Consider the following 13,581-nt stretch of genomic DNA (forward strand, 5'->3'; position numbering starts at 1 on the left):
GCCATACTTTCTGATTATAACTCCCAGACGGACTGCAATGGAGACCCTGATAGGGGCAAGTAGAGGAACTCTCTGACTATTACAGGCACACATGTCTTTTAAAGTGTGGCGCCCGAAATCACGGGACCTGGACGATTCCAATCCAGGGACAGGTATCATTGTGTTTTGTAGGTCATGACTTCACCAACTCCATCCTATAGTTTGAGCTATACTGCTGTTCAGAATAGGATCTATCATTGACTCCATTTCTTTTGGAACAATCAAGTATGGCAGACATTGAGTTTACATTCATTAATTGCGGTTGTGATTTGGGCGTTTAGTTGGCAGAATGCCAGTATCTCATGACAGAACTTTGGAACTGTTCCAGCAAAGGCCAATGGTCACCAAATGGCAAGGATACATAGAATACTTGCAGGGATACATGTTAACAACCTTTAGGACATTGGTACACTTTATTCTATTACAAACTGGTATGGTAGGTAGGTAGCAATGATTTGGTACAGACTCTGTTCATGATGTAGACTCGGCTATTCTCAGGACTCATCCCAAAACAAACCTTTCAATCAAAGGTTGAGCAAAGGACACATCGTTGTTGTCAGACTGTTTTATTCTATTGCTCCACTGCTTAGTTGTCATCAAATGTCACAGAAAATCTTGATTTCGAAATCCATGGAAATGTACTGACAAACATGTACTCAGGCTCCACCTATCTGACATTATGAAAAGTGCAACACAATTTTGCCATAACACTTCCTAAAGAAAAGTCGTTTCATTTCAGAGCATCATGAGACCTGATGATACAGTGCTTAGGTTAGTACGCAGGTACGGTGACCTGAAGGGGAGACAACCTTATAGTTTTTATTACTGGCAAGGGGAGTTCATAAAAACTGTAATGACAAGGTCCATAAAAGCCATGCTCAGCATCTGTATAGCTGGTATAACTGCCCTTTGGCAAAACACACCAAAGAAGCCTCCAACAGCAGGGAGGTTCTGCTAAACTCAATTTACAATTGTAAAATAAACTGAACTGGACTTTAATTTTGTCAATGTGAGGTAGTCTTCTGGGAAGATCTTTTGTGATCTTGTCAAGAGGTAATTTGCTCATGGAAATGGAGCCTTTCAAAATGCATGTTGGCATGGCTCATGAGCACCATCTATTGATTTATAATGGTACTGCATGTATGTTTTGACAAGTCTTGAGTAATGTTTTCTGAAGTACACGTAGAAAGAACTTTATGATTATCCCCTCTCTGTACAGTCTTGATTGTTTATCCATTTTAACCCATTTTGTTGTATATTAGTGCATTGTGCGTATCATTGCCTATGCACTAAATGAGCAATATTTATTTTTCCCCCTGGGAATTAAGTCAAATTTTACACAAGGGAAGGCCATTCTTGTAATTGAGGTAACGCAGCCCAAGAAGTACTACTTCATGAGCACCAGTTAATTACATTCTCAAGGTTAATATTTAATGCATGTGAACTGCCAAGTATTGCTGTGGTACTTGTGGTACTAGAACCTATGTCATGTGGTAAGAATTGACATGTTGTTTTAATAAAAGGACAAAGAAGCAATCTTGTACCTGATGCTGACACAGAGCAGAAAATTAGTCATGAAAGTATAATCCATGTACAGCCATGTTGTCAAGTAACATTCAGGTACATGGTCACCTAGCCTATCTCATTAAAAAGTTCTGAAATCATAGAATATAAATGTTCTGTAGTCTTTCAGGTTCATTAGAATACAGCCCCCCCCCCCCCATAGCGTAAGTTGTAAGTGATCCCACTACTTCGCCAAATACGGTGGAGGGGTCAATACCAGCTGGGACATGTTTGTATAGGAGTTGCGTTTGTCATTTGGGATGGTGACGTAAAGTTGGTGATCCCATGTATGAGGGAGCTTCAGGTATTAGCTTTAGGCATCCAGTCGCTACAAGTAAAAGAACCCAACACACTTAAGGAGTAGGGGTGACCTAGCACGCATGGCTAAAACACGAGCCGTAGCAAATTAAGCTGCATTGCACTACTAGCTACTAAAAAAGACTGCTTCACCTCAATTGAGGATGACAAAAAGAAGAAGAATAGTTTCTTTCAAAAGCCATGAGGCCATTCAGTGCAATGAGAAGTAATGGTACATCAACAATGGCATATGGATGTTTTCCTTGATCAATGAATGATATGACATCCTGGTTGCATTGTTTACATGGAACCCCCTTCCCCCGGACATTGGCTTCGTGCCGCACACTGTTATTTTATTACACTACAATCCGTTATTCAAGGATAAATAGAGTATGTGATGGCACCAGAGCTATCCCCAGAAACCATCCCTCCCTCCTTGGATGGAAAATTTGCACACACTTTGTCCCAAAAATGCGAACTTCATGACATGAAATTGATAAAAATGTATTTTTGCATGTTTAAAATGACAGATTTAACAACGAAAATAGGAGCAGAAAAAATTTGAAGCTGAAGACAGCCCTGGATGGCACCCACCCACCCCCATCCTCAAGCCTCTGACACTTTTATTCATTAGACTAAAGACAGGATGTACAAGGGAAAAAAAAACATACATTTATACTTACTATGAAAACTGCCACTCAGCATTTTAGCATAGCCTCCACCAGGCCCTCTTACAGGCGTATGAATCGTAGAATTTGGCAGAAAAAGGAATGATTTAATAGCCAGTAGAGTCAGTCCGTAGTTAGACTGGTAGAGACTAATTTTAACATCAGATTGTCTGGGGATGTGCTGTTATAAAAGATGGATCTGGACAATTTGTGGATGGGGACGTGAAATGAAAAGGATAACAGGTTGATATGGCAGACTATTATGGACTACTATTGGCCCTTGACTCTGACCTAATGTTTATGGATGAAAAGGTACTCTGAGGTCACCCTACTGTTTTTGGTCGAGATGAATCACATTCATTGCCAAGGGCATTGTAAGCGGGGAGGGGCAGCGGTATGTTTATGTATGTTCATGTAGCATCTATTTTGTGGGAAATAATGGACGCTGAGGTAAGGAACAATGGTACGTTTTCCTCCTATGATCCTGATACAGTCATCATAGAAATTGTTCCGATATCACCTAGGAGTATCTATGATAAGGTACAGAGGTTTATAGTTTGTAAGAGAATTAGAAATAACAATAACGTGAACTGTGGGGGAAGAGGGACGAAAATATGAATTTGCAAAACAGTGTTTTTTTAATCAAAATTCAAAACATTTTTTTGTGTCAGGATGATGAAGGCTATAGATTTAAACTTCAGGCTCAGAAATTTGTCTGTTGATAGAGCTGGAGTGGAATCTTCCGTTCCGCTCACGACATGGCTACAGGTGAAATAACACCTGCTTGTTCAGCATTCATGTTCACTCAAGGATGTTTGTTTTGGGAGTGTCAAGGTTAGGGTGTGTGTGTGTGTTTACCTGGTAAATATGGCCAGCTGCACTTACTGGCATAACAATCTCAAGGGCAGGGTCATAAAAAAGTAATGGTGATACTCTGGTACCATGATGACGGCATGCCAATATTTATTGTGCATAATAAATGACGAAGGGCTGTGAATACAGAAGAAAAGAGATCCTCGTCACTCGAGAGGGCATTCCTTGCAAGCTTTGTGGGAGGTGTCACCGCTTACACAATCCATACTTGACCAAGGCAGGGCTCAAAATACTGGTTGCATAAGCACTTTTGTTTACTGTAGTCACACCTTGGTACTTATGTAATGCTACTATGTATAACTGTATACAACTACTAGTATACAATATGTGCTATCTTGACATCTTATTGTCACGATGTGAGAAAGACTTGTATAAAACCTCTGTTGTAGTACTCGTTAGATATTTTGAAGTTGCCTATATAATTTCAGATTTAAGAGTGGCAGTAAGGTTTATAAGAAGGCTTGCTAGTAACATTACACTTGTGCGCACCAAATTCCCTGTCACTATGTGCGCCTAGATTTTAGGTGTACAAGTTCACCTGTCCACACTGATGAATTTTGAGCCCTGCATAGGGGACACAGGATATTGCATGTTTCCGTTAGCCCCTGGAACAAAGGTGGTACTACCTGGCCCAGTGTCAAGGCCAGGTCATATGTGCTGCTCAAATACAAAAGGTTCACACTTCACCTGTTAGAGCGCCATTGACTTGTCTCAAAGGAATGCAAGCCAAAAAACAACACCTTATACTGGCAGTGCAACTTGGAGTAAGGTATACTTGGAAGAAAGAAGATGTTTGTATATTGCCTTTTAGGTGTCATTCAATGGAAGGTCAATCCTTGTCTTATTTAGATTCGACCGAGTGGTCAAGTATATTTTTTTAACCATGTGACCAACAACCTATCATGCATTGACTTTGCGGTTGGTTGGTTGTAGGCATTATGTCGCAATAGAGAATACATAGTACATGAAGTTCACTTTGTCAAGGTATCAAAATGGAACCGCTATTTTGAAAGTATATATAAGTAAATTATATTTTATTTCTGGTACCTTTTGGAATTGCTGTAATCAACCTAAATTTATATCCCCCCTCCCCACATGACTGGCGGATTTTCGCTTATGTAACGTCATGGACCACACCCGACTTGTTTGTCAATGAATAATCAGGACTTACTATTTTTTCAAATTGAATAATCCATATGAACAATGGCATGAGATCAAATTTCAGGTTTCATGTTGATATAAGGGCCCAAGGGCCTGTTGAAACACCTTTGGTCGTACGTTTAGCCGTAGGAAAACACACAACAACATGGAAGCCGTGACGTGGAAGTGACCTTGCCATTTCAAGTCCTTAACTTTGCCACATGACTTTATTCAGAAAGACCTTCAAATTTGTCCAGGTGTCATGTACTGTCATGGACATGTCGAACATTAGTCTTCTTGTTCCACAGGAAACACGTCTTCCATGAAAAAACAAAATTAATCACTTCTCGGAACAACTTTCTTCCTGGTCGCTGTCAGGGGTGTATTTAACTTGTTGTTAAAGTGGAATGGCTAATTATTCATTTTTACTGTTTGTGCGTAAACAAAAGTGTTAGGCTTTATGTTAGGTAGTGGGTTAAACAAAAGAAGCGTGTCATTAACCTGACACCGGAGGCGGTGAAGTGATAAGTGTTGCTATTGTCAAACAAACGGCATCCCCGGAATGGACTTGTTTTGGCCCAAGTGCGAGTACCCACCAACCTCACTGTCATGCCAGTGGCCCAACCCACAGGTGACCAACCACGCAGCTATTTGATACAAAGGCATGTTTTTGAGAGGCGGGCACAGTGCACGGTGCATACTGTGAGGACAACAGAGAGCCAGAGTGGTCAGACCAACCTAGTTTTCTTGCATAGTCTGTTGTGTAGGATACCACAACATGGCTGATGTACAGATTTCAACCCTGCCTGTGATTGTTGACTCCTTTTCTGCGTATGACTTTCCAAACTTTGGGCTCTTCAAGTTTGGAGGTAGGTATAAGTTCCTGACCTTCTCCCCACAGGTACAGTTTCTGAAGACAAAAGCAGTTGTTCAAGTTTTCCTTGTGCAGGCAAAAATCCTATAATATTAGTCATTGTGTTTGAAATGCATTCTGAGGGTAACTAACGTCTGCATTATTTACTGATCCAAAAATCGTAGGGTCTTTGTAACATGTTGGGTATAAACAGTACTTACCTGTAAAATTTTTGTGTTACAAGAATAGAGCATAGTATGCATTTATTGCATGTTTGGTCAAATTGTAAGCATAATGCTTTTTTTGGTGTAGGATGTGTCGTACCAAGACTTGTATTTGTGTTGACATGTTTGCGGACTTGTGTGCCTTTGCGCAATCACTCTGAGGCAATACATTGTACAGTGCTGTCTGATTTGACTTGTGTTGAATGATTGTTTTTCCCTTCTGTTTTACCACAGAAACAGGATGATTTATTGCTTCAATGTATTAGAAAATCAGTAACTTGTTTCAAAAGCTTGAAGGCTTGTATTTCACCCAGTATTTAAGATGGTTTGCTTCAATTGATAGCTAATTCCTTGCACTTCTAGGATAAAAACTTCATGTTTTGACCATGTCATGAAATCTGGATCCTACAAACTTTTGGTCAAGTTATAAGACATTTCCTTGCAGATCTATCTTCATCTTGTTCACTGGCAATTATAGGTAGATGCATTCTCGAATGTTGGAATATATTTGTACTTTCATACCTGGCCACAGGCATGCGCCTTATGTACGTTCCCTCACACACTGACATGCGCAAAGCCAAGCAAAGTCAAGAACGCACACGTGGAGTATGTACCTTATCCATGCTTATCACGTAGCTTGTGACGGCACATGACAACAGAGGGCGGTTGCCCACATTGTTCAGCAGACTGTCACCCGAGGGTTGTCTGCAGGGTAGTTAAGAATCAGTCACGTTCGTTGCGTTGGGAATGGAGACATTGGGCAGGAAAAAATTTGAATAGAAAAATTGTTACAGAAAGCAGAGGGAACACACATACATAAGTGAAATTGTGATCTTGTGGGAAATGATTTTTCAAGTCCAATTTGTAGTATTCCCATGCTTTCCCCATTGATTAGATTAAGGGTTTATCCAAGGATGTTTAAAGTGTGCTTCCTACTTTTTCATGCAGTGAAATAGATATTTTGTTACTTCTGGCCAATATTTTTTCACTTAGAGACTGTTTTGAAGTTACATTTTGGTGGCACTGTAACAACGTTATGTTGACTGTTGACAAAACCAATGAAAACGGTGAGTTCCGTGTTCACATCCTGTGGATATAACAGTGTACGTAAACACGTGAACGCACCTGTCATCTACATAATAGGAATCCCATATAACTTCAGGGTTGGAAAAAATAACGAGGATGTCATCTATAGAATGATTAATGAATAGAGGAGGACAGGACAGATATTATGGTGATATCTTTTCTCATGCATCCTCATCATTTATAGATAAAGAAATATCAAACTTGTTTGATTCTAAACTGCTGGGTTCTCTACCGCATGACATGGAAATACAAACATGTAGATGAATTTCTATTGCATATACTAGATAGAGGTTTGCATAACCTTTTGCAATATGAGCCTTTAAATTTGCAACAAGTCTCTACGAGGACAGTTAAGTGTAGAATCATAACTTAGTTTAGTCCCAAATGATCAAGAGAAAAGTCGTTATAACGATAGTAAAACTAGAAATGGATAGATAAACTGTTTCAGATGTACAAGGTGATTTATTCTACCCAATGCCTAGTTAAGCTGTAAAAGGTCTTCTTTGCAAAATAGTTGTAGTCACACGATCAACAGAGAATAAAAATGTATCTCCTGAGCATTGTAAAATATGGCTGGCATGAAATGCAGAACACTATTACTGTAGATTTAATTGCATCTTTTGTCCTTGATTCAGAATGCATAGTTGTGTTTTCTATCTGTCCATCCACAACCCCATATGTGGTTGAGGATGGCCTGTGTCACTTATCTGAATAGCACTTATATCCCAGTGGCTCATTAGATATGGGAAGGGGTATGGAGGAAAATTAGTCCTGCTTTTTCAAGTACATTAGTAATGGCTTGAAGTGAATCATTAAACAGCATGCTTGGACACTCAAAAGTTTTAGGAAAAATGTAATGCTTACTCTAGTAATAGTGTAGCATTTAAGAATGTTTCATACAGTTTCTACATCCTAAATTTCATTTATGTAGGTTTCATAATCATATGCACTGATCGCTTACCATCAATGTGTCCAAAGGACAAGGCTATTTCGTTGTTGAATATTGAAAGTGCTTTTTCAAACCCTTGTGATGCTGTGTTACTTTTCTTGGTAACTACTTCTTACAAGAAAACAAGATCAGGGGGTCCAAAATCCGGCTTGAACTATGTCTTCCCAACACCTACCCACATACCAAATATCATCATAATCCATCCAGAGGTTCTTGAGTTATGCTGACTGCAAAATCCAGAATAACAGACAGACCTAAAACAATATCTCCATTTTTTATGCAGATAACAATAGGCATTTCCTTTGTGAAGGTTGACCTCACCACCCACGTTCGCTGCGCGCCAAACTCGACGGAAGATTTTGATCATTCAGATGAATAGAAAAAATGAACATCAATTGTAACTTCTTTTGTAGAGGCGACTGAACTGAAAAGCAACAACAACAAAAATTGATTCAAGATTTAGAAATATTTAAGAATAATATAACAAACAGATTAAATCCCCCAGTCAGCTGGGTGCAACAGCCTATCATACCACTGTATCACTTCAGTAAATTCTATCGCAAATTCAGAACCTGGGCCATACAGGAGAGAACAAAGTGTGTTGCTAGTGGAGAGCAATGATCTGCAAGATTGTGTGAAGTTGGGACGTTTTAATCATGATTTTGTTTTCATCCTCTTCTGCAGTCCCTGTCATGGATGGAAACTCATGGAACCTTCCAGTGACGCCTGACAGTAAGTTTGTTGTTCTTGGTTCAGTACTTTTAATTTTAGTTCTAATCATCTTTATTCATCGCGACTGAAGTAGCTGTCCTGTTTTTTCTGTAGTTTATTGTTTACCATGTACACTTGTGATTATCTGTACTTGTATGACATTTTCTTGAATTAAGAGTAAAAGGATCCTTAAGTTATCCAGTCATCGAGACCGTTTTTCATTCTTCTACATTCTGTTAAAGCATAGAGTTTGAATTTTCATATTGTAAATGAAGAAAATCTTGTGTGGTGTACTATTTGGTTTTTCATACAATGATATATTCCTGGCTGCTTACGGGGCAAGGATTGTCGGTTCTGGAACCACCTGTTGCTTGGGACACACAACTTTGTGCAGTCACTACAGCAGGGGGCTAGTCTTCTGGTAAAGATGTGTGTTTAACTGCCATACTCTTTCCCAAATGCTGAGTGCTAAGCAGAGAAAGCAGTATGTACCATTTTTAGAGTCTTCGGTATGACTCAGGCGGGGATCGAACTCAAGACAAGCCATATGCAAGGCAAAAACTCGACCCACTAGGCCAATCCATCAGTTAAGTGGATAAAAACAGGACAGAAAAATGAAATGGATGTTTGAATAGGCATGGTTGTAGTGTTGCACCCAGATTTTGATAACATTGGATTTGGCTTCCAGTTGACTGCTGGTGCATTGATAATGATAAAGATAAGGGGTTAAAGGTCATTATCAGGCAAAGATTGTGTCTTCTAATGAGAACTTCACTAATATTCTTGCAGACATTTTGTGCAGATGGGTTTTCAAATATTTCGTCTGTATGTGGACATTTAGGTATAATCTTTGGCCCCACCCTGTATTCATGACTACCCACGTGCGCACGTTCAGCCATATTGTGCGCAGAAAGGCTGGCTTCATGGGTAGATCAGGTTTGGCAACTTTTTTGATGGATTAGATCATCTTGACCCAAGGCTTTTGCCGTTGCATCAGAGATAATTGGTGTAGTACCACAGTGTTTTTCTGTGTCTGTTTAGCCAGTATAACTGCCCTTTGGCTTTTTACATCAGTTAAAATGAGAACTTGAAAGTTCTTAGTGATCAATGTAGCAGACCACTCAGTCTAGGTGCAAGGGAAAATAGACTCTTTTTTTGCACCATATGCTGTGTGTTTTTGTTAAAGACTAATTTTTCTGCCCTATTAGACATGAATGATGTGACATGTGATTCATGGCACTGTTTTCTGATCAAAATGACTGATATTTTAAAGAAAATTGAATTTGAAGATTTAATTTTTTGGGATTGTTGAAGCCTCTCTGACCCCATCCCACCAGACCTGTTGAAATATTGTTCATTTAAAAATATTTGAATGTTTTTACCTAACTGTAAGAAATACTGTCTTCACATAATCAAGGGTTGGCTAGTTTCGTGTAGCTTTCATGTAAGACCCCAGAAAACGACTTAAGTTTGTTTGTCAGCATTTATCCCGTGAAATACAGAGTAACATTGACAAATTTCTCAACCGCCACCATTTCGGTCATGTGTTAAATGCCCAAAATGCATTGCATATGATGTATTCACGCTACACTCTGATTGGCTGTTGTTACAGCTAGTGGGTAACGCGCAGTCGCTGGCGGCAGCAACACATTTTTGGTTACAAAAACCAAAATTTGTATGACGTGCTGCCAAATTAACATCCGTTAGAAAGACTACGTTGTACTATTTCCTTTTCTAGTGCCATTTCTAGTAATAGTGAAAGTTTATAGTGAAAGTTTATTGCAAGTTTTTGCCCGTAGGCTAATGGCAAGTACATGTAACATGAAAGGACGGACAGGACAGACAATGGGTAACAATATAACATGTTACTTTTCTAGTCTAAATACTGACACTAAATTCTAAATTATTGGGTTTAACTTCTTTTTCCGAGACAGTGGAAGACTAACGAAGAGGCGAGTAGTTTTCTTTTTGTTTGTAAATGTGGAAAAATTAGGATGGAATTTGGTGGCCTCTTTAAACAGCCCCTTTCTTTCTTGATTGTAGACGGAGCAATTTGAAATAAAATATGTTTAGTCTTCCACCGTGTTTGACATGCAGTATTGACAAGTTCTTTGGTACACTGGTAAGTTTTTGTACCGCCCTCTCTATATTTCAAGGGAGTGGGCACTAATTCTAATTTTGCTACTTGCTGAGCGTAAATCAAAATCGTCTAGTTCTATATATTTTTCCATGGAATATGATGTTTTGCATGATAAGCATAAAACCTTAGCTTGCCTATATCCATGCTCAAATGACGGTAATTCTGGACCTTATCATAGTACGTTCTGACTTGATGTCGCTGGATGCATTGCAAGAATAAAACAGACAGGAGTTTCCACTACAGTCTAATATTTCTTTAACACGTTATAATAGGGTTTTTCTACGGCTGTTTTTAATAGAGCTATGTTGAAACAAAAGAGCATCAATTTGTAATGGTGTCTCTCAGAATCCATCTGTAACAAGCGTAGCCAATAACGGATGAAACGTTCAGATATATCTAATAATAGAAACTGTATCAGCCGCTATGTTGTTCGATCAATTTCTGCGGTGGTGAGCGTGACTTTCATGTACCGCCAATCTATTCTGTACTTTTAAAAAACAGAAATATGCAGAGATTTAAATATAGAAATACTGCATAAGCCTCCAGCAAACTGCAAAAATAGTATTTTTGTAAGCATTTATCTGCAAAGACATTATACAAGTGGTCATGTCAACTTCTTGGCGAGCAGAAGACAAAAATGGACAGAAGGTCATGTAAGGACAATGACCGACAATGGAGCCGATGTTAAATTTGATGGTTGTACAAGTTGTCAGGTTTTTGGTTACGTATAAAATCAAGGGGATATTCAGGAAATTTATGGTTTGGTAGTTGGCATGCATAACCAGAGGTTGGATTGAGTATTACTTAGTCATTGTGTTATTTAAATCACGAGTGTTGTGTCTCAAAATGGTTCTTGACGTTACTACGTTACTATGCTGTTAGTTTGAACTTCCGTGGACTTCGAAATGTACAGTTCACATCATGAAACTGATCTTGTCGTGGTGACTGTGCGGTCTATTAATAGTTTTATAGCATTGATTTTGAGATTTGCTGTACAAAGTACATGTGGAGCCACTTGGCTTTTGGAATGACCGCAGATTCAGTTCGCACAGAGTTCAGAGGAGAAGAGTATGTTACTTGGCATAGTTTTTTTACGCATTTCTTGGCAGGAGGCCATGTTTACTGCAACAATGGCCTTCATGCATTTCTGCCCAAAATAAGTAGTGCTGTGTGATATACACCTGAGCCATAACATGCTTTTGTGAGAGGTGGTAAAGAAGCTAGATCCTCTTTCAAGTTCAACAGTTCTGCTTTAAGTATTTACGGCTTCTTGGGTTTCGGCCATTTGAGGACACGGTATTCAACGTTTGCCTTTGGCCACAAACGTGTCAATGATTCACATGTTTCAATAGGTGACTGGCAGCGCTCTGTGGTCATGGGTGGTGGTTGTCTGTCAAAAATGGGCGGGACTGCTCCAAGCTCAATTATGTATTTGCATATCTAATGTGGTGAAGGCTAATGCCCAAAGGCACGTAGGACAACACACGGTCTATTGACCTTGTGCGTTGAATGGTGGTCATGCTCTAGCAGTTGGTAAACACATTTACCTGCAGACAGAGAGAGACAAGTACAGCATAATGGCTATCAAATTATTGAACTTTGGTGTCGGTCAACTTGTCTATGGATACTCTAGCTACATCACAGGTAGGCCTTTACAATGTAGGTCAGGTAGGTATAGACAGTAATGCTCACACAGGTGACAGATGGGACTGAGTACAATGTATTCGAATATTACTAATTTCAACTGGCTCAAAATGAACAGAGCTGTATCTGGTCTTCTGATATTTTTCACCTACACTAGAGATCATTTGATGCTACTACAAGATGCCAAAAGGACAATGTTTACATTTTAAGACCTGTATACTATTAGTAGTTCAAGGTTGTTCAGTAGTTTTCGTATAAGGTCAGCTTGACAACGGGTGTAAAACCTCACATGATAGGGTAGAATAATCCTCAGGTATTTTTTTGTGTTCATCTGATTGAGCAGGTAAATCATACACTAAATGCCATAGTAAAAGTCATGTAAAACATGTATGATGTAATACCTGGTAGGACAAGTAAGTGTATTTACAGAAAGCATATAAAATTTCTAACACCCTGCAATATTGAAAAAAAAACATGTATATTGAGAGAATATTTATATAGAACAGCCCTGATGATGTTTCCTATCACTCAGCTAAAATTCCTGTGTTTTTTTTGCATCCTAATAATATTTTTTCATCCAATGTGAAAAGAATATTGAAATGACAGAAATTCTGTTGTATTTGAACATAGACACTATTTGAAAAGTGATAGGTAAATTTAGGTCACTGATGGGTGAAGTATTGTGCGTGTGGTTACTCTTTATATGTGCCCAATACTGATGTTCTATTTTACTATCGTCCATAACATTGCTAGATTTCGACATGGTATACATGAGATTGAAATCCCCTGTATATCCTCTCTATAAATGTTGTCCTTACAAATTCTTAAATTTTTTTTATCATGGCTCGACTTTTTCTACTCTCAAAGGTTTTATTGAATTCAAATCCTAAAAATTTTTTCAGTTTGGATTTTCGATGTCTGATATAGACGGCTTCAGGTGTCCCAAGGTTAGTTTTGTTCCCATGACGCCGGGCGGCACACTTAGTGCATGAGCAACAGAGTCCTTATCCCTGGCTAGAGAGTCGTGTGATGGGCTTCTCGAGAGGTCTCGGCCATTTGTGATGCACTCTCAAAAGATGTGGTCAGACCCTTTCTGTCCCACTCCTCTGAACTAGATTTGTGAACTAGTTTCAGTTCCGTACAGTCACAAATTGTGGAGAGCTGTTGAATCCGAAATTATTAATAACAACGTTATTTGGCCAAGTGGATCTAAAGAGAGGTAGCAAAGCAATAACAGTACAGTCAAATACTCACTAGATTGCTTTAAAGAAGGCTCGCAGTCAGATGTGCTAAGACCAGGTGTGGCAGATCCTTCAGTGTAATATAACCAGCTGCTGCCGTGCCGCGTACCTGCGAAGCTGGTGTGTTACTCTGAAGGGTGGTTATTTGGCTAT

The 13,581-nt window shown here is 39.1% G+C and overlaps 1 protein-coding gene across 7 annotated transcripts in view; it reads left to right on the forward strand.

Moving 5' to 3' along the window:
* Positions 1 to 13,581, forward strand: part of LOC136441853 (nuclear receptor subfamily 6 group A member 1-like) — a 106,459-nt gene that overhangs the window by 77,039 nt on the left and 15,839 nt on the right. For 6 of the 7 annotated variants that reach the window (XM_066438382.1, XM_066438383.1, XM_066438384.1 and 3 more), the window contains one exon: positions 8,377 to 8,424. In XM_066438382.1, the coding sequence (XP_066294479.1) occupies positions 8,377 to 8,424 (48 nt within the window). Of the gene's footprint in view, positions 1 to 5,227; positions 5,450 to 8,376; positions 8,425 to 13,581 lie in introns of those variants that run through there. The other variant, XM_066438385.1, reaches the window with a different exon arrangement.

This window comes from Branchiostoma lanceolatum, chromosome 9 (genome assembly GCF_035083965.1).
Source record: "Branchiostoma lanceolatum isolate klBraLanc5 chromosome 9, klBraLanc5.hap2, whole genome shotgun sequence".
Lineage (NCBI taxonomy): Eukaryota > Metazoa > Chordata > Leptocardii > Amphioxiformes > Branchiostomatidae > Branchiostoma > Branchiostoma lanceolatum.